Source organism: Benincasa hispida, chromosome 3 (genome assembly GCF_009727055.1).
Source record: "Benincasa hispida cultivar B227 chromosome 3, ASM972705v1, whole genome shotgun sequence".
NCBI classification, from domain to species: Eukaryota; Viridiplantae; Streptophyta; class Magnoliopsida; order Cucurbitales; family Cucurbitaceae; genus Benincasa; species Benincasa hispida.
In genome coordinates, this window is record NC_052351.1 from 51521103 (window position 1) to 51543087 (window position 21985).

Consider the following 21985-nt stretch of genomic DNA (forward strand, 5'->3'; position numbering starts at 1 on the left):
TATTTAATATAACATATAACCTATAGTTTATATTATATCATATATATTATAATTTCTAGTTTGATTTTTCTCATTTAACCTGCAATATTTAATATGAATCAAATTCATATTAAATTTAACCTGTAATATTTATATCAATCACATTCATATAATTAATATTTAAATTAAATTCGAATATTTATTTTATTTCAAATAAAATTTTATATTATAATGTTTAAATACATTATATTAATTATATAATATATATAATCAATTTCCTCGATTAATTTGAACCGTTCAAATTAATCCAAAATTAATTGGATTCCCATTAATCCGAGCTATCGATGAGACCTTTAATTAAACTTTTTATTAAATTAACCAACTTCCATTAACTGTCGGTCATTGCATTTTTTTGTGTCCATGAGATATAACCAATTAATGTGCATTGACGCTTTACAAACTGATACAATTAAGCCAAAATTACCATTTTGTCCTGTAGCTACTATAACCAAACCCTTATCGGACATTGTTCAAACCTTGTCCAGGGAGCAGTTCCTCTACTTTATAGGGAATGAGTGAATTCAAGCTATGTTCGACATATTAAGTGGACAATATAGGCCACTCTCAGATTCAAATGACCAAATCGATCAAGTCTCTTCTATTATATAGTTACACTATAAATTTATCCATATCATGTTTTAGATTTTATTAAATAAATAAAGTGTTTATAATTTAGGTCATCAACCCCATATACTTGCTTGACCTTCCATTCACACGCAGCCCGCCACAAACTAGTTTTTTTTTTCCCATCAAATACAGGCCGACTCCACCCTGTTCTCTTTTATGATTTTTTTTTTTTTTTTTAAAAAAATTTCAATCCATTCTCCTCCTTCTTCAATTTAAGGTATCTAAACAATCTTAAACTTTTAAAACTGATTCCAAAACCGAAGGTATCCAAACAATTAAATCTTAAATCTAATATATAACAATGATATTTTTGTTCAAATACACCTAGAAAAATGGGGTATCATCTTTCTAAACCCTTCGCAATAATAGGGTCTATCTTGTGCTTGCACGACTGGTAAAATTTGATGAACATTCGATCCTTTTAGACATATTTAATTATTTTTTTTGAGAAAAGTTGTCATAAGTAGTGTTTTAAAATTTTAAACTAGTATGCTTCTTGAAAATTCGTTTAAATAGTTTTTCTTGATCTATCTTGGGTGAGACCACCTTAAAAGTTTTATTTTTTTAACTTATCAATTGTTTTGGATCTTGTCTCACTACATCTTGCCAGATTACATACTGTTAATCTTCCCAAATCTTTCCATAATTAAAAAATCACAATACTAAATATTACACAATTTGAAGAATTTTGAAAAGGTAAATAGATAATTAGAAAATCTATTTTGAAATTCTTAGTAAATAAAATTTGGAAGTAAGATTTGCAAGATTTAATATAAGATTTGGGAAATATTACAAGAGGAAATTTGAGAAGAAATAAGAGTTGGTATAAGATTTAGAGAGATGACATTTAATTTAAAAATTCACGTGGATCTCGGTGTTAATTCTGACAAAATAGAATTCTATATATTTGGACTTTCTTGGTAAAATTTCGAGCATAATTAACATAAAAATTGATATATTTGAGTTTTCTCAGTGCACCAAGTTTCTATATATATCCAAAATCTTACCCAATTTTCGCAAAATTTGATTTTTCACAAAATTTAAAAATGTTAAATCAATTTGAAAATTTTATTTTGATACTTGAAAAACCCATTTGGAATTGTGAAAACAGGAATCATACTAAAGATTTTAAAAATCAAGTAATAATTTGATATAATATTTAGTAAAGATAACCAAATTTGGAGAAAATTCGTAAAGATAAAATTTGTCATAAGATTTGAGAAGACTACAAAAAAATTTAGCAAATCTCGGTGTGTATCAAAACAATCGTTAGAAAAAATTGATTCTTTTATTAAATATCGATGGCTGATCTCGTCCAATCAAGAAAAACTATTCTTATGAGTTTTTAAAAAGCATGCTACCTTATTTCCATTTAAAAGAGTATATATATTTCAAAATGGTACTTCGGTAATTCATTTTTAGGCATATGTCACAATCATATTTTATGAAGCCCATTTCTGTCAATAGTTGACAGTCTACACCCTACTCCAGCTTTCTTTTTCCCGCCATTTCAAGCCTTTGCTCTCTCTTTCAATCACACTTCTTTCTCTTTGTCCATACCCTCAAATTTCCATCACAGAATCTTAAGAAATTGGTAACCGAATTTCGCTATTTCTTTTTCCTTGCATTCATGAATTCAGACTTCAATTCGACGATTTTGATGTGGGTTTTCCGTAAATATTCTCCTAGGTTACCGAACAGGACTGTCCTCATTTGCTCTTCTATGGCCCCTCCGGTTCCGGAAAGAAAACCCTAGTCATGGCCCTCATCTGGCAGATGTTCGGAGCCAGTGCGGAGGAAGTATAGGCTCTTACTTTTTGTTTTTATTCTTTTATTCTGGGAAATTCTGTGATTTGTTTGTTTTCTCTGACTGTTTGTTGTATTTGATCATCTCTTGCCTTTTGGCTGCAGGTGAAGGTGGAGAACAAAACGTGGAAAGTTGATGTAAGTTTCGGTTGTTTAAGCCCATTTGGTAACCATTTGATTTTTTAAAATTAAGCATGTTTTTGCCCGATTTCTTACAATGATAAAAAAAAAAAATAATAAGAATAATGATAAGTTTTAAAAAAATGGCTTGGGTTTTGAAAGTTTTGGTAGAGAGTAGATAGTTGAGCAAAAAATTTATAGGTGAAAGGGGTGTGTGTGTATAGGCGGACTTTTACAAAATAAAAACAAAAAACCAAATGGTAGTGGTGTCATCTCTTTCCAGATGTCTTGGAAAGTAATTGAGTTCAGATTTGGGGAAAGAGATTTTTAGTTATCAGTTTTTATGATTACTACTTCCGAATATTGTAGGAATAACGTAAATTTTAATTAGTTTAATTAGTTGAAGCTGTTATTTGACTATTTATCTCTATATTCTCATCATCTCTTTCTCTCTCTATCTCTATGCCCTTCCTTTCTTGTTTTTCTTCTCAGGCTGAAACTAGAACTATCGATATAGAGTTGACCACCTTATCAAGTACAAACCACGTGGAGCTCACTCCCAGCGATGCAGGTTTCCAAGATAGATATATTATTCAAGAGATTATCAAAGAAATAGCAAAAAACAGACAAATTGACTCCAAAGGGAAAAAGGGGCATAAAGGTGTTGATTCTTCCCCGTCCCCTCCAACCACATTGATAAGTTGTTCATGGTTAATGCTTAAAACTATTAATGAGCCACCACCAAACAAGTACTAAGTAGTTTTATTGCTTGTTTGGCAGCTTCTTTTATCAGTATGCTTGAATGCTCAAGACTTTATATCTCTATAAAGATATTGAGATTTTTTGTGCTTTTTATATATCAGTTTTGGTTCTAAATGACATTGACAAACTATCAAGGGAAGCCCAACACTCTCATAGGAGAACAATGGAGAAATATAGCTCATATTGTAGGTTAATTCTTTGCTGCAATAGTTCATCAAAAGTTACTGAAGCAATCCGTTCTCGCTGCCTAAATGTGCGGATAAATGGACCAACAGAGGAGCAGGTCAGGAGGTTTTTGTTTTTGTTGCCTTATTTCCTTTTTGTTCTCGATATGAATTTGAGTAAACTAATTGATGGACTGGAAGTATGTAATTATAAAATGTCATGTCGCTAACCAATGTGATAAATTTACCTGTATCGAACTTGTTCTTCGACTAAGAACTTGGAGTTAGACAACTATTGAAAACTGATGTCATATTAATAATAGAAGCATGAAAACTCTTTTTATCGCGCCAATTACTGACTAAAAATGATAAGCTGAAATGTTTGAAAGGATGCTTTGTTTTACACCAAGTAAAAGCTGTAAACAAGACAGATTCCATAAAAAGGTTGAAAGATGAAGAAGAGTCATTAAAAAGACAATTGTTCTTTTTGCCCCACAACTTCCAGAAAAAAGCACGCACAAGAGCTAGCCAAAACCATCTCCTTCGTACCACCAAAAGGATGACCCACCAATAAAGAAGCCAAAGCATCAAATATGGAATTAGGACAAGTAAAAGACCATCCAAAAGAAGGCAAAACAATATCCCAAAAATTTGCAGCAAAAGGGCACTGAAAAAACAAATGAGCTAAGGATTCAGCATGTTGACGACACATATGGCACCAAGAGGGAGAAATACACATATAAGGAAAATGACACTAAAAATGATCAACAGTATTGATGGTACCCCAGCTAAGCTCCCAAAGAAAGATCTTAATCTTCACAGGAAAATAATCTTTCCAAATTACGAATAGAGATCAGACAAGCAGGACTCCCTAACATCCACAAAATCAGCCATAAGAGATTTACCTGTAAAAACCATAGAAGAATCCAAAGAAGAATCCAAAGGTCATAACCAAGAATCAGATAAGAAACACAATCTGACAGAATCCAAATGATGAGATAAAGCTTAATATTTATCAATGAAATGTTTCACCTTTTGGTGCTTGGGGTTTTCCCCCTTTTTCATTTATCAATGAAATATTTCTTTTACTAAGAAAAAACCCTCTTTGTCGCGGCCGGGATTGATCTAATTATTCTTGAATATGTTATTCTAGCAGTCCATGGGCAACAATTTTCTGGGTGTCTAACTTAATATTTAGATGTAAGTAGGTGAAAGAATGCCTTTTCAAATACTTACCTTATCTGGGTACCAATGCTGCTATCAGAAAAACAAACAGTTCACTGGCATTTTTTCTTTTGGGATAAGAAACAATAGTTCAATGCCATTTTCATTTTTTGTCTTCTGCTTAAACTATTTAAAGCCTTTTCTAGTGATGCCTATATTCAGTAGCTTCCATCTTTAGTTGTCATGTAATATTTTCTACCTATTTGTGTACTCAACGATATTAGACTAGAGGGAAAAAAATATGTTAGTGGATTAAGACTTTTGATTTGTAAGTTTTGGACAGTTAAAAACCTATTTCCTGTTCCAGGGCATGGTCTTACTTACTTTTACCTGAAATCTTAGACTTAAAAAGTATTTGTTAATAGTTTAAACCTGTTTTTTTTTTTTTTTTTTTATAAGAAATAGTTTAAACCTGTTGTTATAGTCATTTAGACCTAAAATCTGTTAAAAAAGTTACGTTCTTTCACCAGATTCTCAAGGTACTGGAGTTCATTGGGAAGAAAGAAAGACTGCAACTTCCATCTAGATTTGCTTCCCGTATTGTAGACAAATCAAACCGGAGTTTGAGGAGAGCTATACTATCATTTGAGACTTGTCGTGTTCAACAGTTAGTCTCCACTAGTCTTCTTACATATCCAAGCTTCTCTGTCACTTCTTATCATAAAAAAATACCTTGGAAAACAATCTTGAAGGATTGGGACTGAGCTGTCTATTTTTTTTTTTTTTTGGGTTAGGTATCCTTTTGTCAGTAACCAGGCAATACCACCAATGGATTGGGAGGAGTACATCATTGAGATAGCATCTGACATATTGAAGGAGCAGAGTCCCAAGAGGTACGTCTCTCATGTATTTTTTTTTTTTTTTGTTGTATTCTGTACTATAACATACATCTCAATATCATATATGTGTGGCTTCTCTTCATATATCTCAGTTGGGTACTTCTCTAGCTCACCATTTTGTCATTCGATCTGCTTTTGATTCTTAAAATTTGTTGCCCAATTATTCTTCATGAACAAATAATTACATAAAGATAAACAATCCTTAAACTTCTGTGGATGGTATGATGATCTTTGTCTGGTTGGATGAAGGTGGTAGAGTTTCCTGGTCATCATTTGAACTTAGAAGTACCTGTCGATACTTCACCTTTTCTGGTCATGAATCTAATGAATGAAGATTCCTACTCCTTGTTCAACATGTCATTGACCTTTGTAGGGAAGCAATGAGGATCTTGATCATCTTCGGTGGTCTTGTGATTATGCTTCGGTAGTCTAGACTTGTTTATTTCAGTCATTTGGAAGGATGGTTAGGCCTAGAGTTTGGCATTGATCACAAGGAGCCCGTACTTCATCTCTCCTTTCGTGAAAAAGCTGGTATTTGTGGATAACTGGCATTTGTGCTTTGTTACGAGGTCTTTTGGCTGAGAGAAGTGATATATATATATATATATATTGGAGTAAAGCATGGGGAGGAAGTTTGGTGTTCCAAATCCCCCTTTGGGCTTTTGTGCGTAAGGACTTTTGTAATTATCCATTAGGCATTATCTTGCTTGATTGGAGCCATTTTCTTTAGAGTGGCTCATTTTGAGGATTATTCTTTTTTCTTGGTGTCTTGTATTCTTTCATTTTTTCTCAATGGAAGTAGAAAAAACACGTGTATTTGACTTTTGTTTTCTTTTTGTTGAGCAGAGAAAAAACTGTAGAAATTGTGAGAAATTACAATTGTCTAATAGAAAACATATATGGAGAGGACTAGTGACTTTTTTAATTGTCTTATTCTTTTGTTACTAACCAGTTGGAGAGTTGTACGAAGTTTGAAATAAATGGGCTTCTTTTTTGCGGTATAGATTGTTCCAGGTTCGCGGGAATTTATACGAGCTACTGGTTAATTGTATCCCACCGGAGATTATATTGAAGGTAAGCATTCTTCCCCAATTTCTATTGATTTTTTCTTTTTTAATGTGAGATTCATATTATCTACTTACTCAGAGGCTGCTTTATGAGCTACTCGAGAAATTGGATGCTGAACTAAAGCATGAGATCTGTCATTGGGCCGCATATTATGTAAGCTGAAATTTTGACCTGTCAATTTGTTTACATTCCTCCTCTTGTTCTATTAGTTTATATAATTTCAACCATGTTTTTTTTAACTGTAGGGATATTTCAATCTCAACATTATTTTAGATGTCTACACCGTATACAAGCATATAGTTCTTTTACTTTTTTTTTTTTGAAACGGAAACAAAACTTTTCATTGGTGAAATGAAAATAGGTTAATACTCGAAATACAATGAGACATAAAAAGCAAGATAATGCAAATACAACCAAATATATCCTTACGCTGGACTTGCCCAGAAAAATAAAGCAAATGCAATCAAATAAAACCCATAATGGAACAAATTGGCTCTTTAAGCGAAAACTCCAAACATCACTGAAACTGAAACTCTGAGAACAAGCAGCCAAATGACGAGAACAACTGTTAGGACAACTTCAACAAAACTAATACCAACAATCCACAAAACCAGAACCAAAGAGAGGAACAAACAGACTAGATTAATTGGAGAACCTCAATGCCTTAGAACCAGACGAGGCTGCCAAAAATTATTTGCTTTTCAGAACTGCGTTCAGCACGTCTCAATTTTCTAATTTGTCTAATATTTATTGAATAAATACCGAAAAGTGAAATTGGTCGTGTATTTTACTTCATTTCTAATTTTCTATACCATAGACAATTTGTTACTAATGACGTCTGGCCAAATTACCTATTCAAGTTTGTATCATTTTGTGAACACTGTAGTGCGTCATATATCTACATGCATTGAATCACCAGTATGATATCACAGATGAAACATGGCTGCAGAGAGTTTCACCTTTTGTTCAGTTTCATTTCTCATCTTTGGTTAAATCTTTTTCCAGGAACACAGGATGCACCTTGGACAGAAAGCCATCTTCCACATTGAAGGAAAATGTATTATATACACATAGCTCAGAGTAACTGTTCTTGGTGTAAACCAAACTCTAGTTTTTTTTTTTTTTTAATCAAATTGAATCTCTCCTCAAATGAGTGAGAGGTGCTTTATTTATAGGGAAAATGTTTCACATGTGCTGAATAACAACTAACTAACATGTAACTAACTATTTTTCAACTAACTCTTCTTCTAACTTGCTTACAAATGTTTCTCAATACACCAAATTCCACCTCCCTAAAATTCAAACTCGACCTCGAGGCTATCAGGATGCTTGCTGGAATTCATCAGAGAAAAATAAGGTTTCAAATCTACTACATTGAAAACTTAATTGATGCGAAGGTCAAGTGGTAGCTCAATGCGATAAGCATTAGAACCATATCTTTGTAGGATTTTAAAAGGCTCCAGTTTTCTGTTGTTCAACTTGTTGTATGTTCTAGTTGGAAATCTTGTCTTGCAAAGGTGGATCATTACAAGGTCTCCCTCTTTGAAATTGACTTCTCTTCTTGATTTGTCTTTAGTTTCCTTGAAGACTGTGGTCCTTTCTAAATGGTCATGTACTTCTCGGTGCAATTCTTCTATTCTTTCAATCATACTTTCAGGTTCAAGACTAACATCCACATAAGAGGGTAAGTTAGCAAGGTCAAATGTGAGTTTAGGAGGTTGAGTGTATACTACTTTGAAGGGGCATCTCCCCGTTGATCTATTCTTCATGTTATTAAAGGGCAAACTCCGCTTGAGCAAGGGACAAATCCCATTTCTTTGATCTCGATCCGCTTATGCATCGTACAAGATTTTCCAAGGTTCTATTGGTGACTTTTGTTTGGTTGTCAGTTTGTGGATGTGAAGTGGTGCTAAATTTCAAGCTAGTGTCAAACTTCTTTCACAAAGTACGCCAAAAATGACCAAGGAATTTCATGTCCCTATCTGAGACGATTGATTTAGGTACTCTATGAAGACAAACTACCTCTCTAAAGAAGAGGTTAGCAATATAGACTGCATCCCTTGTTTTCTTGCATGCTAGAAAATAGGCCATTTTGCTGAAACGATCCACTACCACCATGATTGCATCATACCCTCTTTATGTTTTGGGTAGACCGAGAACAAAATCAACAGATAGGTCTTCCCAAATGGTTGTAGGGATTGGTAATGGAGTATATAGTTCGACATTTGTAGAGGTTCCTTTGGCTTTCTGGCAAACAACACACCTTTTAACGAAATTATTGACAACTTTTCGAAGTTGTGGCCAATAGAACCGTTTAGCTACTAATTCAAATGTTTTGTTTGGGCCAAAATGTTCTGCTAGGCCTTCGGAATATGTTTCTTTTAGAAGGGATTCTCGAAGAGATGTGTAAGGGATACACAGTTGTTCTTCTTTGAATAAGAAGTCGTCCATGATGTGGAAGTCTTCAGTATTTAGAAAGTGAGTACCCTTGTACCAAATATCGGCAAAATCTCGATCATCTTCGTACAATTTTGTTAGGTGAGAAAATGCAGTCACTTCCGTAGCTAGTGTAGTTAGAATCAAAATCTTTCGACTAAGAGCATCAACAACCTTATTCTCCTTGCTAGATTGATGCTTGATCACGAATTCAGATCTTTGTATGAATGAAATCCACCGAGCATGCATATCACACATTATTTGGTTTTTATAACTGGGGATGGTACATATTTCATTCACTTGTGTCATGGTCTTCCTAAGAGTATATGACAAACATCCATTTCAAGCACATCACACATTATTTGGTTTTTATAACTATTGCTAATTGAAAGAGAGATGGTACATATTTCATTCACTTGTGCTTCTCCGTTTTTTTCACCCAACCTATCTTATAAGAATTTGGATGAGCTTCCACCTTGAGATTCAAGGTTGCCACTAACTTCTTGGAGATAAAGTTGTCACTGCTTCCACTATCAATGATGACATTGCAACATCTTGCCATTAATCGTGCATCGTGTCTTAAAGAGGCAATGTCTTTGGGGGTTTGAATCTCCTTTGGGAGCGATTAACATCCTTTGGAGAACATAAGATACTATCTCCATTATCCACTTCAATAAGCTCGGTTTCTTCTTCAACTTCTTCACTGTGCTCAGTCAGAGGTTCTTCATCTTCTTCCAAATAGGCTACCCTCTTTCTTTGAAGGAATTCATTGGACAAATGACCAGCTTGGCCGCATCGAAAGCATTTGCCGAATGTAGGCCGGTTGCAAGGATTTTGGGATTTCCTTTTGTTGGCAGCTTCAGAGTTCTTTTCCACGCCCTCCCCAAGACTTTCTCATTTTCTTTGGTCGAGGATATGGATGATGGTTGGTTAGCAACTCTGAATGAGGAATTCATTCTCCTACTTGTGGAGCTTCCATGGGGTCTTTTTTTAAGCTTTCTTGAAGCGAATTTCATTAGTTCTTCCACTGTTTCAGCAAAAGCAATCACATCGGCCAACAAATTGAATTGTTGGAGTTTTACCTTCTCTTTGATGTCCATATTATCAGCCCACCAATGAAGTGTGCAATCACATGTTGTTCATTTTCAGCCAAGTTGGTTCTTGCCCCCAAACGATGGAACTCCTCCACGAATTTAGCTACTGGCTGAGAGCCTTGTCTACAATTTTAATATTGGTTATATAATGTATGCTTATAATTTGGAGGGAGAAATCTCCCTTTCATCAACTTCTTCATTTTCTCTCACGTTCGAATAGGCCGCTTGCCTTGTCTTTGGCGATTCACCTCCAATTGATCCCACCATGCAGATACACCTAAGCTACTAATCATAACTTTTTGACTCTTGTGATTTGGCATATTCACGTAATCAAAGAAGTCTTTCGTGTTCTCGATCCAATCAAGAAACGTCTCAATGTCATGCTTACCGTTGTAAAACGGTAAGTCTATCTTCATTTTGAAGTCATAAGGATCCTCTCTAGCTTCATATCTCCCTTCTCGGCCTTTTCTTGCATCAAAATACTCTTCTTCTAGATCATCTTCACTCGAAGAATTCCAATTTTGGAATTCTTGATGCCTTTCTTGCATATTTGGACGTCTTTTTGGATTTTCTTGGAGAAGCCCATGAATTCTTGGACTCTTTTCTTGAAGATTTTCTTGCTGGAATTGAAAATTTCTTGGCCCTCTAGCTCCTCGGCTTCCCCTTTCCCAATTTTGATTAAATGCCAGAGCTTCTTCGTCAACTTGGGCCGGAGCCACCATTGCATCCATCCTTCTCACGAGCCTCACTACTATTTGTTCCAGATTGTTTGACGAGCCTTGAATTCCCTCCAACGTGGCTTCCACGGACAGCAAGCGTCTCGTGGTGGTTCTTGAAGAGAGGGTGAGAGTGTCTTCCACCTCTTGGTCTATCGTTGGAGCATCAACTCCTCCTCTTGGATGGATGTTTCTTCTTCCTGCCATTCGTCCAAGGATGTGTTGCTCTGATACCACTATTGGTGTAAACCAAACTCTAGTTTTTTTAAAATCAAATTGAATATCTCCTCAAATGAGCGAGAGATGCTTTATTTATAGGAAAAATGTTTTATACGTGCTGAATAATAGCTAACTAACATGTAACTAACTTTTATTTTAACTTGCTTACAAATGTTTATTAATACACCAGTTTGGACACGAAAATATAACATCTATGTTTTCCTTTCTTCCTCCAGTTCTATTAGTTAGCCACGATCTTTATTTCATTGTAAGAACTTTTAATCCGTCAAGTAATGGATACTATCAAACAATTCAATAATTTGAAAATGTTTGGCTATCCATGTTCAGTCGAAAATAAAAATGTTTCATGCAACTTTAGAGTAATGAGTTTTGAGATTGATAGTACATGCTTTTATATCATGATTTGACTCTTGTTCTAACATTTGTAAGAAGATTTCCTATTCTCAAGTTCATAGACTCATCTAGAAAGAAGCCAAAATTCTCTCACACAAATTTTTGAACTATTCTTTTGGTCTGATAATACAGCTTTTGTGGCAAAGTTCATGAGCATATACAAGACTTTCCTCATTTCAACATTCGGCTAAAGAGAAGAAAAGTAGACCTTGAAGTTAGGCTGTTTCAGTTCATTCAAGAAAACCAATTGTAAGTTAATAGATTTGGTGCGACGTTGAATCAAGTCAATCTGGTGTATTTATCATATCTTCTTCGATCAGTTTTGTATGGCACTCTAGTTGTTCATCCTCCTTTAGCCTTTTTTTATTAGGGAACTTAAAGCTGCACTTTGAGGGATTTGAACTGAATCTAACATGACAGATAAAATGGAAAGGCCACGGCCCATGTTAGCTAATTGGCTGTTTCTTTCTAATATTTAGAAATTTAGTCCTAATGGTGTGAAGAAAGTTAGAATTCAATCTGTATGGTTTTAGAGATCTTTGTACAGATGATCTTTTCACAAGCACCTTTATAATTAATGACCCATCCTAAAAAACATATGAAATCTAACATTATGCCGTCAGAGCGATTACTGCATTTTATGACGTATCGCGTTAGGGATGATCATGTCTATCGTAATCCTAATGATGGTCATCGCTATCACGATCTTCATTTTTCTCATCCCATATTCAGGGAAAACACAACAAACTGTGAGAAAAATGAAGAAAACAAAACAGACTGTCATGATCTCAATAGAGATGACCATCACATTAAGACTGTATAAAAAAAACTATGGTTTTATAAAAACCCTTATAAATAGTTCCTGTGATAGGAACTATGTATAAGGATTTTATCAAACCATAAGGCTTATTTATGAGGTTTTATCAAACCATAAGGGGTATTAAAAAAAACTTGATAACCCAACCAACTTGACTACCAACCCAAGTCGTAAGGGTTGTAGACTTGTAGTGGGTTAGATTTTTCTTGGGTTGGGTTGCGTTAAAAATTCTGAAAATTTGAATTTCAAGATGTTCTCGAGTTCAGAAAAATTATAGCTTCTTTTTATTGTCATTTTCCAAAAAAAAAAAAAGAAAGAAAAAGAAAAAACATAAGGCAACCTACCTAAGATTTAATATCCTACAAGTTTCTTTGACATCCCAAATATTGTAGGGTAAGGTAAGCTATCTTGTGAGATTAATTTGAGGTGTACGTAAGTTGGCATGGACAATCACAAATATCAAAAATAGAAAAAAAAAAAAAGAAAAGAAAAAAAAGGGACAAAAATAAGAATAGTTATCAAACAGAAATGTGTACACGTAATATGTTTGTAATTTATAATTTTAATTATATAACAATATGTGTAGTTCTAATTGCGAAATGTCTCATCAAACTTAATTGTCGAATTCTATACATGTAAGAAGTTTTATTAAATTTTAATAATATTTTCATGATTTTAAATTGTTACAAATGGTAATGTATAAATATTAAATTGATAAGCATTAAAGTTTAAAGACTTACCTTTTCAAAAAAAAAGTTTAGAGATTAAAACGTTATAGATTTAAGAGGTAGTTGCAAATATAGACTATTATAAATTTAATCAATTTTTAAAACTTATTTTTATAAATGTTGAAACTTTTTGATATTTTCATATATAAGATTTAATGGGTCTCTCGGACTAAAATATTCGAGTGTGTGATGAGCGGTTAGAGAGAGAATGTAACATTGGATTTTTTTTAAAAAAAAAAAAAATATTTATGAAGCATCCTATGTTGGAGAGAAAAAAATGCATTTATTTATTGAGATTTTATTCTTTTGTTTAATTGAAGAGAGAAAATGTAGTTATTTGTTGAGATTTTATTACTTTGGTTAATTGGAGAGAAAAATGCATTTAATGAAAATTTATTTTCTATTTATGTTGGTTTCACATGTCACTCTTGGTTTTTGGACGGATTCATGGTTATTTTAAATATATCTTATAACATTTTGTTAGATATTTGAAAACATTCTAACCAATATATGAAATATACTACCGTTTATAAATTAGAGATTGACTCAATGTTTGATGTAAATCACAGAACCAATATTTGAAATATATCATAATATATAAATCTCATATTGACTTATTGTTTGACATAAATCACAGTATATATTATAAATTTCATTTACATCAAATAAATCAAATCAAAAAAACTTTTGAGTTTCATTTTTTTAAAAAAATATGTACTTATTTATAGGCTAGGATAAGAAGGCAATTCCACCATGATTTTTGTGTAATAAAAAAGCCATTTGGATATTTTTAAAAACAATAATAAGGCCAGACAAAAATAAAATATAGGACCGTCTTGTGTGTTGTTATTCCTTGCAAATATAATAATCAAACTAAAAAATAATATCAAATATAACACAATGCAAAAAAATACTTTCAAAGTATATCAATGATAGAGTCTATCCCTAATAAGAAGTCCATACCCGATAGACTTTGTTATATTTGCAATTTTTAAAAAATGTTGCTATACATCTAACTATTACCCTAAGAGCAAGGATGAAAATATATGTGGATATGTCGATATATCTATTGATGTATCCTTAAATTAAAAGTTTCAATATTAATATTAAATATCTATGAACATCTTCGACATCTTTTTATAAATGCTTATAAAATATAAAAAAAAAATCATATACTTAGTCAAATATGAATGTGACTACTAGCAACAATATCCAAAACTTAATTTTAGAGTAAAAAAAGACTTAATTATTATTTTCTTATAAATTTCGTGACTTGAAGAAATGTTTATCGATATCAATATTTAATCAATGTCTGTCCGTAAAATTGAAATTTTCGATACGGACGTAAATAGTGACGAGAATGATTTTGACGATGTTTTAAGCCCAAATAACGGATTTTTTTTTTAATAAATAATGACAAAAATAGGGTTGGGGGGAAATATTTTCAAAAATAGGTGTTTTGGAAAAGTATTGACAGATTTAGGGTAGTGAAATCATGTACTTTTCCATGTGGCGAGTGCATTTAATCCAGTCAGTTAATCCAGTCATTTAACCCAGTACACGAGTTCGCTTATGAGTTTTACAATTAATAGTTCTTTTGAGTTTTAAAAGGTTTGCATAATGAATTTATGTTTATGTTTGTATTATTTTTTTGTTTGTATTAATAGTTCTTTTGTTTAAAGTATAAAAATTAGGTTCAACATCAAAATTTTATAAGAACATGCATAATTGAGCTTAGAACATTATATGGTTCAAAGTTCAAAGTTCAAAGATTGAGAGAGCGAGATTGTGGGAGAGAGTGAGATTGTAGGAGAGAGCGAGATTTTGAGCGAGATTGTGGGAGAGAGAGAGATTATAGGAGAGAGCGAGATTTTGGACGAGAAAGTGGGAGAGAACGAGATTGGAGAGAGCGAGATTGTGGGAGAGATTCTGCCACGTGGCTGCCACATGGAAATCGTGTACCGATATCAAACTTAACTACCATAACACTACTACAAAACCTTGTACCAACCACTGTGCTATTCTACAGAAACTCCATCAGTACACAGAGAGGTAAGAGAAAAAGAAAGAAAAAGAGGTTAGCTACCAAACAATAATTTCAGAAGTTCAGAAATTCCTTGGAAATACATATATCAGAGGGAACTACATCAGAAACCCCTTCCTCATAGTCATAGCCAAAAGGACTGAAGGGGTTAACTAACACTAATCCATCTTATAATATCTGATGGCTAGTGAAGCCAATAACTATTTACACTCTGTTTGAAAACATATATCCGTGAGTGTTTGGGTCAACTTACATGCACCTTTACTAAGCCCACGAGATAACCCGTTTGACCTACAACATTTGGTTGTCAAGGAAACCCATTTGACAACAATTTCATTTTATAGTTTTTTTGTTATTAAAATTTATGTTTGTTTCCTTCCAAAATTTCAATTATAGTTTTCATCTTTATCTAAGAAAGACTTGAATTCCTAATTAAAATTCTAAAAACCAAAACAAGTATGTGTGTGTGTATATAAACATATATTTGGTACCCATGAGTGTAGGCCAGCTGACACACACTTGGACTAAACTCACGGGAGAACTCGTCTGACCCTACGACATTTGGAAACCAAAACAAGTATTTGAAACCTACTTTGTGGTGTTTACAAGTTAAAATCAAACAGTTACAAAACAGAGTTTTAATATTCTAGTTATGTAGTTCAAGTGAGATGAACATGTGCTCTCCTGATTGAATACAGAGACTTTCAACCCCAATTCCAACCCTTGGAGTTAATCACCAAACAAACCCAAAGAAGAACTCAGAATGCACACAAAACATATTGCAGAATGCCTTCAAAAACTCAAGCACATAAAAGAGTGCAAGAATGCCCAATTTCACAATAGTGTAGACAAACTTCAGACACAAGCTATATTCCAACATTTACCATAAGCGAACATTGTACATGCAAGCAAAACGTCATAGAAATAGCATATAATGTACCAATAATGTAAATTGCAATGCCTTCCTGAATATTATGGTGTGCAGATGACAATCTGTAAAGGCAATATTCATCCTCTGTATGAATTAATTCAGTTTAGTTTCAAAATGCTCTTCACAAGTATATATTATAATAACCAGGGAACAGCAGAAAGCAAACAAAAGCTTATAATTATGACAATTTAAACATGTTGATTATGATTCAATCTATTTCAACCATAGAACAGAAAAAACACAAGGGCTCTCTTTCCACAGATCCACAAGCCGCAACCAAAGTAAAGCAACAGGCAAGGGCATTCTCTAAAACTTCAAAATTATAATCCATATAACGAGTGTATGTATCATCATTTTGAGAACATTAGAAATTCAATGGTTCAAACTGTATGTTAATACAAGAACAACGTCAATTAAACTGACCTACTTCTTAGCAGTTTTCTTCTTCAAAACCACAGGCTCCTGCGGTTGCGGCTTAGGGTATTTTTCAGCCAAACTAGGATCCAACCACTTGAGCGGGTGGCGATTAAAGAAAGGCCAATTCGGAACAGTGATTAATGTTGTGAGAACCACACCGCCAGCGTAAACCAAGATCATCATCCGAAACGATCCCATAATATAGCCAGTCAAAAAAGCCACCACGGCAAATGCAACCAACATAATCTGCATCAACTGCTCCGCTAGCTTTTGCCCCTGCCAGTCCATCTAAAACATGGAAAACAAGAAGATAGTCATCAGATCGAACCCAGAAGGGGGCGTAGAACGTCAATGAAGAAAGATTGGTCAAAACTCCATAAGAAGATTCAACTATTATGAAAATCCCTAGCTACTTAAAGAAATGAAAATCCTAGGCGCTACGAACAAAGATTTAGAAATATAGAAATGAAGGTAGAAGGAATTTGAAAACTGAGAGAGGGAGAGCAATAACCTGTAGGCGAAATTGGAGACGACGATGTACAGTCCAAAGGGGAATGATCAGCGAGAGGAATAGAGGATATGTCAATTGCTTTCGGGAATCAGACGGAGAGCGCAGAGCGGTATGTATTTACTGGTTCTGATTCGGAATAATTCACACGTAAAATCTTAGCCGTCCGATGAATTTCCACATCTGCACGACCGATCCAACGGTAAATATGAATTGGACTGTAATTTTTTTCTTAAAAAAAACAATGTTATTTTAATAATTATTAACAAAAATAGAGGAATTTTTTTTTAAAAAAAATAATGTTTTTTTAATAAATAATGACAAAAAAAGGGTTGGGGGGGGAAGGGGGGGAATATTTTTCAAAAATAGGGTGTTTGGAAAAGTGTTGACAGATTTAGGGTAGTGAAATCGTGTACCGGGTACACGATTTCCATGTGGTTGACCGGTCAGTACACGAGTTCGCTTGTGAGTTTTACAATTAATGTTTCTTTCAAGTTTTAGAAGTTTGCATAATGATTTATGTTTATGTTTGTATTATTTTTTTGGTTGTATTAATAGTTCTTTTGTTTTATATAAAAATTAGGTTCAACATCAGAATTTTATCAGAACATGCATAATTGAGCTTAGAACATTATATGGTTCAAGGTTCAAAGATTGAGAGAGCGAGATTGTGGGAGAGAGCGAGATTGTAGGAGAGAGAGAAAGTTTGGGAGAGAAACTTTTTCTTTTCTCAAATCAATTATACGAAAAATAGAGTCACCAATTGAAAGCAACGAAACCCATTAACCTATAAACAAGCTCTAAGCTAAACGAGGGCCTTAATATCTAAAAGCTGCTGGAAAGATCATCAAAGGAAGACAAAATAGAGGGCAACAGCCATGTATTATCTCCATATTTCTTATTAAGCAACTGGAATAAGTAAAGAAACAAAATTCACAAGGAATGGGGCGATTTGTTCACTCAATTCGACAATAGAGAAATAAAGCACATCATTGATTAAACCGAATTCATGTTAATGTGGAGATTGGAAAAAGCTGAGAACCGTCTAGACACAATGTTATAGCACATCGATTCCTTCTGTAACTTCTTCAGCTGTGGAAAAAGCTGAGAACCCAGATGGTCATTTCCTGCTAAGAAACCACATTCCTCTCTCTCTCCGTATCAAAATCAAAGTGTCATGGTCTTATTAATAGATACGTAATCCCTCCACCAAAGTGCAGAGAAGAGTAATTCATGTAAGTGGGAGAGAGCGAGAAAGTGGGAGAGAGCAAGATTGTAAGAGAGAGCGGCCATGACTAATGCTCTTTACACAATCAGGATAAGCTTATAATTAATCCTATGCAATCATCCCATATCCTCAACATTTCTCATACATACGTTGTTAAAAGGTTTTAATTAATTTAACCATAAGAACTATCATTAATGGATGCTATGTTATCATTAATTAGTACATTTTGAATTAACTCAAGATGTTACATATCTGTAAGGTAAAATGTTCAAACTTCCATCTTTTATATAATTAAACTAAAAACAAAGGTTTAGTTATGCAAGTTACCACGCTCGAGAATGGACTTTCATCTGTCATGATTTACATACAACCAAAATTCTGAGAAAATAATGATAAATTCTCTCAGTAGGCAACGGCTGAGATAAATTCAATGATCGAATAAAATGGCGAAAGATTGATTCTCAGAAATGGGTTTGTATATTACTTCCATTGGAGCTTCCATTCTCAGAGATTGTAGGAGAGAGCGAGATTGAGAGTATCTCGCTGAACATCTCGCTCTCTCAATCTCGCTCGCTCTCGTTGAACATCTCGCTCTCTCCTATTGTATATTCAATTTTTTTATATTATAAAGTTGTACATTATTCTTTTAATTAAATTGTACATATTATTTTAATTAAGTTGTACATTATTCTTTTAATTAAGTTGTACATTATTCTTCTAATTGAGAAAAAAATATTTTTTTAATTGAGAAATAAATATTTTTTTTTCAAATCATGGCTTTAAATCCAGGACCTATTGATCCCGATGTTTTGTACGACCAGTCCATTTATCGATCATCTGTTGTATGGCGAGATCGTACTACTGGAGAAATATCTTGCAGGCATCGAGAGGCAGTTCTCCAACGCACTATCCCGCTCTACCCTCGAATACTACCGCTACTGCGCACATCTGGATTCTATGGGGTTGTTAGATCAGTATTTATTCAGTTGGACTGGCATCTGATCACAGCCTTGGTCGAGAGATGAAGGCCCAAGACGTATACATTCCATATGTCTGTTGGAGAGTGCACTATCACTCTACAAGACATAGAAATGTTGTTGGGGTTACCTGTTGACGGTGAGCCGGTCACCGAAGTGATGTATGATGACTGGTTAGAAGTTTGTCAACTGTACCTCGGTGCGACCCCACCTGCCGACAAGATTAAAGGATTGAGGTTAAGTTTAATATGGTTAGGAACACAATTTCGTCAGCTCACAAATGACGTAAACGAGGAAACCATCATAAGATATGCACGAGCATATATACTATAAATGATGGGTGGGAGTCTGTTTTTAGATAAATCAAGCCATTTTGTTCACTTGATGTTCCTGCCACTGTTAGCTAACCTCCATGATGCGGGGCAGTATTCGTGAGGTGGAGCATGCTTGGCATGGTTGTGTAGACAACTATGCAAAGCAACAAGACCTGAGGTTTGAGAGATAATTGGGCCTCTCATACTTTTGCAACTATGGGCTTGGGAGCGATTTCCAATAATGGCTCCACAGCTACATGTTAATGACGCTCAGTTAGTTGGACGAGCCTACGGTTCTCGGTATGTTGTTTTAATTCAATTTAATTTTTATATCACTGATCTAGTTAATTTAAATTCTAAATTATCAATTTAAAAATTTAGGTGGAGAGATAAAGTTTGTGTGACTAGGACAGCCACACATGCCAGTATAGATACATGTTTGATCTGCTTCAACCTGAACAGGTACATTACACTGAACCTAATTGATTATTTTATACACATTTTTATTGTATTTGTCTTTAAATATTCTCTAATATAATGATTTTTTTGTTTCAAGGTTATTTGGGGAGCCGTAACAAAATTATTATGCATACTTGCCTAATTTTTATACAGAATGGTTCAAAACATATAGCGGACGGATGATCCTCTTCATATGTTTTCAGCATTTGGTTGAGTGGCATCTTCCTGACAGGGTGAATGAGACAATTCGGTTTTTAGCAGGACGTCTACATTTCGCCTTGTAATCCTGAAACCCGTACTGCATGATATTGACCTAAGACTGGAGTTGTGGTTCAAAAAAGTTGCACTTTGGTAGTCGATGGCACTCATCGTGCAAAGTTTTATTGCAATGGGGTTTTCTCTTTTGAACAGTTTGACAATATGTCATCTCCATAATATATTCATTGGTATAATAATATCACAAGAGGCGCTACGTCACTCGTCCCGGGAGCAACTGTGGGTCATTTGGTAAATGAATATTATCTAATTATTTTTCATTTAAATTTATTTAAAAATTGTCTATTGTTTTATAATTCACAAGAGATCGAACAACCGTAAGACTACCGTGAGGTGCGAATGATCCGAACCAAGGTCCTTGCTTATATGTAATGACAGACCAAGCTTAAATATGGAGGAAATAGTTATATTGTACGATATACCTATTGTTCCTCCACAAAACTCCTGACCGTAGAGGACCTTGTTTGGTGAAGAAGGAATGAGTTTTAATGAGGTTGCACATAATATGGAAAGAGTGCCCCTATGATGCAAGACATGGGAGTCAAACTGATATGTTTAGTCTCCGATGATGAATGATGTCAAGCATTTGGTTGAGGACATTATGACTCAGAGGCTGGTCCTTCGTCTTCATATGTTGCATAGGACATGGGTGGGGATGTCGGAGGAAGATAGTGCAATATTTATAATTATGAAAGCGCCTTTGCCAGATGGTACCAGAGCAAACATCAAGAAGAAACCCGAGCACCTCAAGTTCGAAGTCGACAAACGACAACACAGCTCGAATAATCAACGAATGTCCGCCTTGTGGGACATATTGGATTTTTGTAAATTATTTTTATAATAAATGAGATATTTAATTTACATTTTTTTATTTTTATTGAGATATTATTTTTTAATTTATTAATTTTCTATATATTATGAATAGTAATTATATTGAATATAGAACTTTTAAATGTTCACTGACATAAAATAATAACATCAAGATAGTCTAAATTTAAAAAATTTTAGGTAAAAAAACTTCAATATTCAAATTTACAACTATTTTAATAATAAAATTGGGATATAATAAATCAAATCATATTCAAAAACCTTCAACAATGTCAAGTCTATAAATTAAGACTAAAGTTGATATAAAGAACATAAATTTTTAATCACAAGTAGTAAGGTCAATAGTTTAAAAAAAGATTTTAACAATAATGATCTTGGATTCCTTTTGTACATTTGGATTACCAAGATTTTGATTGATTTTTTTAAAATTATAAAATATATATAATTTAGAAATTACTTTTATAAAAATGGAAAATTAAAAAAAAAAAAAAAAAGAAAGAAGAAGAAGGTGGAATGAAGGAATTAAATAAAGAAAAAAAAGGAAAATTTGTACGGATATCTCACTCCTCGCTAACATCTCGCTCATCTGTCAAAATCTCGCTCTCGTTCTCCAGGAATCATTCGCTCTCGCTCTCTTCCTCAGGACTTGCCTCTCTCAAACTCTCGCTCTCATCTCAATAATCTCGCTCTTCTCTTACTCTTTCCCTCTTTCGTTCTCTCTCAAATCCAAAATTATTTATAACACATTAAATAAATTATGAGTGTTATGAGGAAAGGTCCCTTTGTTCTCTCAACATCAAATACTTGAGAAATGAAAAAACTACCCTTCAATACAAGTTTTTTTTTTAAAAAAAAATCAGACCAAAAAAAGAAAAAAAAAACATGGAACTCCCAAGTTAAGAAAAGCTTCGTGCCAGATATGCACCAATG

General features: G+C 33.8%; 2 protein-coding genes across 2 annotated transcripts in view; one reads left to right on the plus strand and one right to left on the minus strand.

Moving 5' to 3' along the window:
• LOC120073611 (replication factor C subunit 3-like) overlaps nt 1-11868 on the plus strand; it is a 13065-nt gene extending 1197 nt beyond the window's left edge. The window contains exons 3-13 of the mRNA XM_039026421.1: nt 2158-2260; nt 2356-2466; nt 2578-2610; nt 3085-3253; nt 3456-3637; nt 5213-5349; nt 5477-5575; nt 6586-6655; nt 6728-6802; nt 7655-7700; nt 11661-11868. Of these exons, the coding sequence (XP_038882349.1) occupies nt 2158-2260; nt 2356-2466; nt 2578-2610; nt 3085-3253; nt 3456-3637; nt 5213-5349; nt 5477-5575; nt 6586-6655; nt 6728-6802; nt 7655-7700; nt 11661-11719 (1084 nt within the window). The 3' untranslated portion in view covers nt 11720-11868. The remainder of the gene's footprint in view (nt 1-2157; nt 2261-2355; nt 2467-2577; nt 2611-3084; nt 3254-3455; nt 3638-5212; nt 5350-5476; nt 5576-6585; nt 6656-6727; nt 6803-7654; nt 7701-11660) is intronic.
• Nucleotides 11869-16300: 4432 nt separating this feature from the next.
• On the minus strand, nt 16301-17103 carry LOC120074047 (probable signal peptidase complex subunit 1). Its single transcript, XM_039027026.1, has 2 exons — nt 16977-17103; nt 16301-16753 (listed from the first exon to the last, which is right to left on the minus strand). Exon 2 carries the CDS (start codon nt 16751-16753, stop codon nt 16472-16474), a length of 282 nt encoding a protein of 93 aa, XP_038882954.1. The 5' UTR covers nt 16977-17103; the 3' UTR covers nt 16301-16471.
• Nucleotides 17104-21985: the final 4882 nt, after the last annotated feature.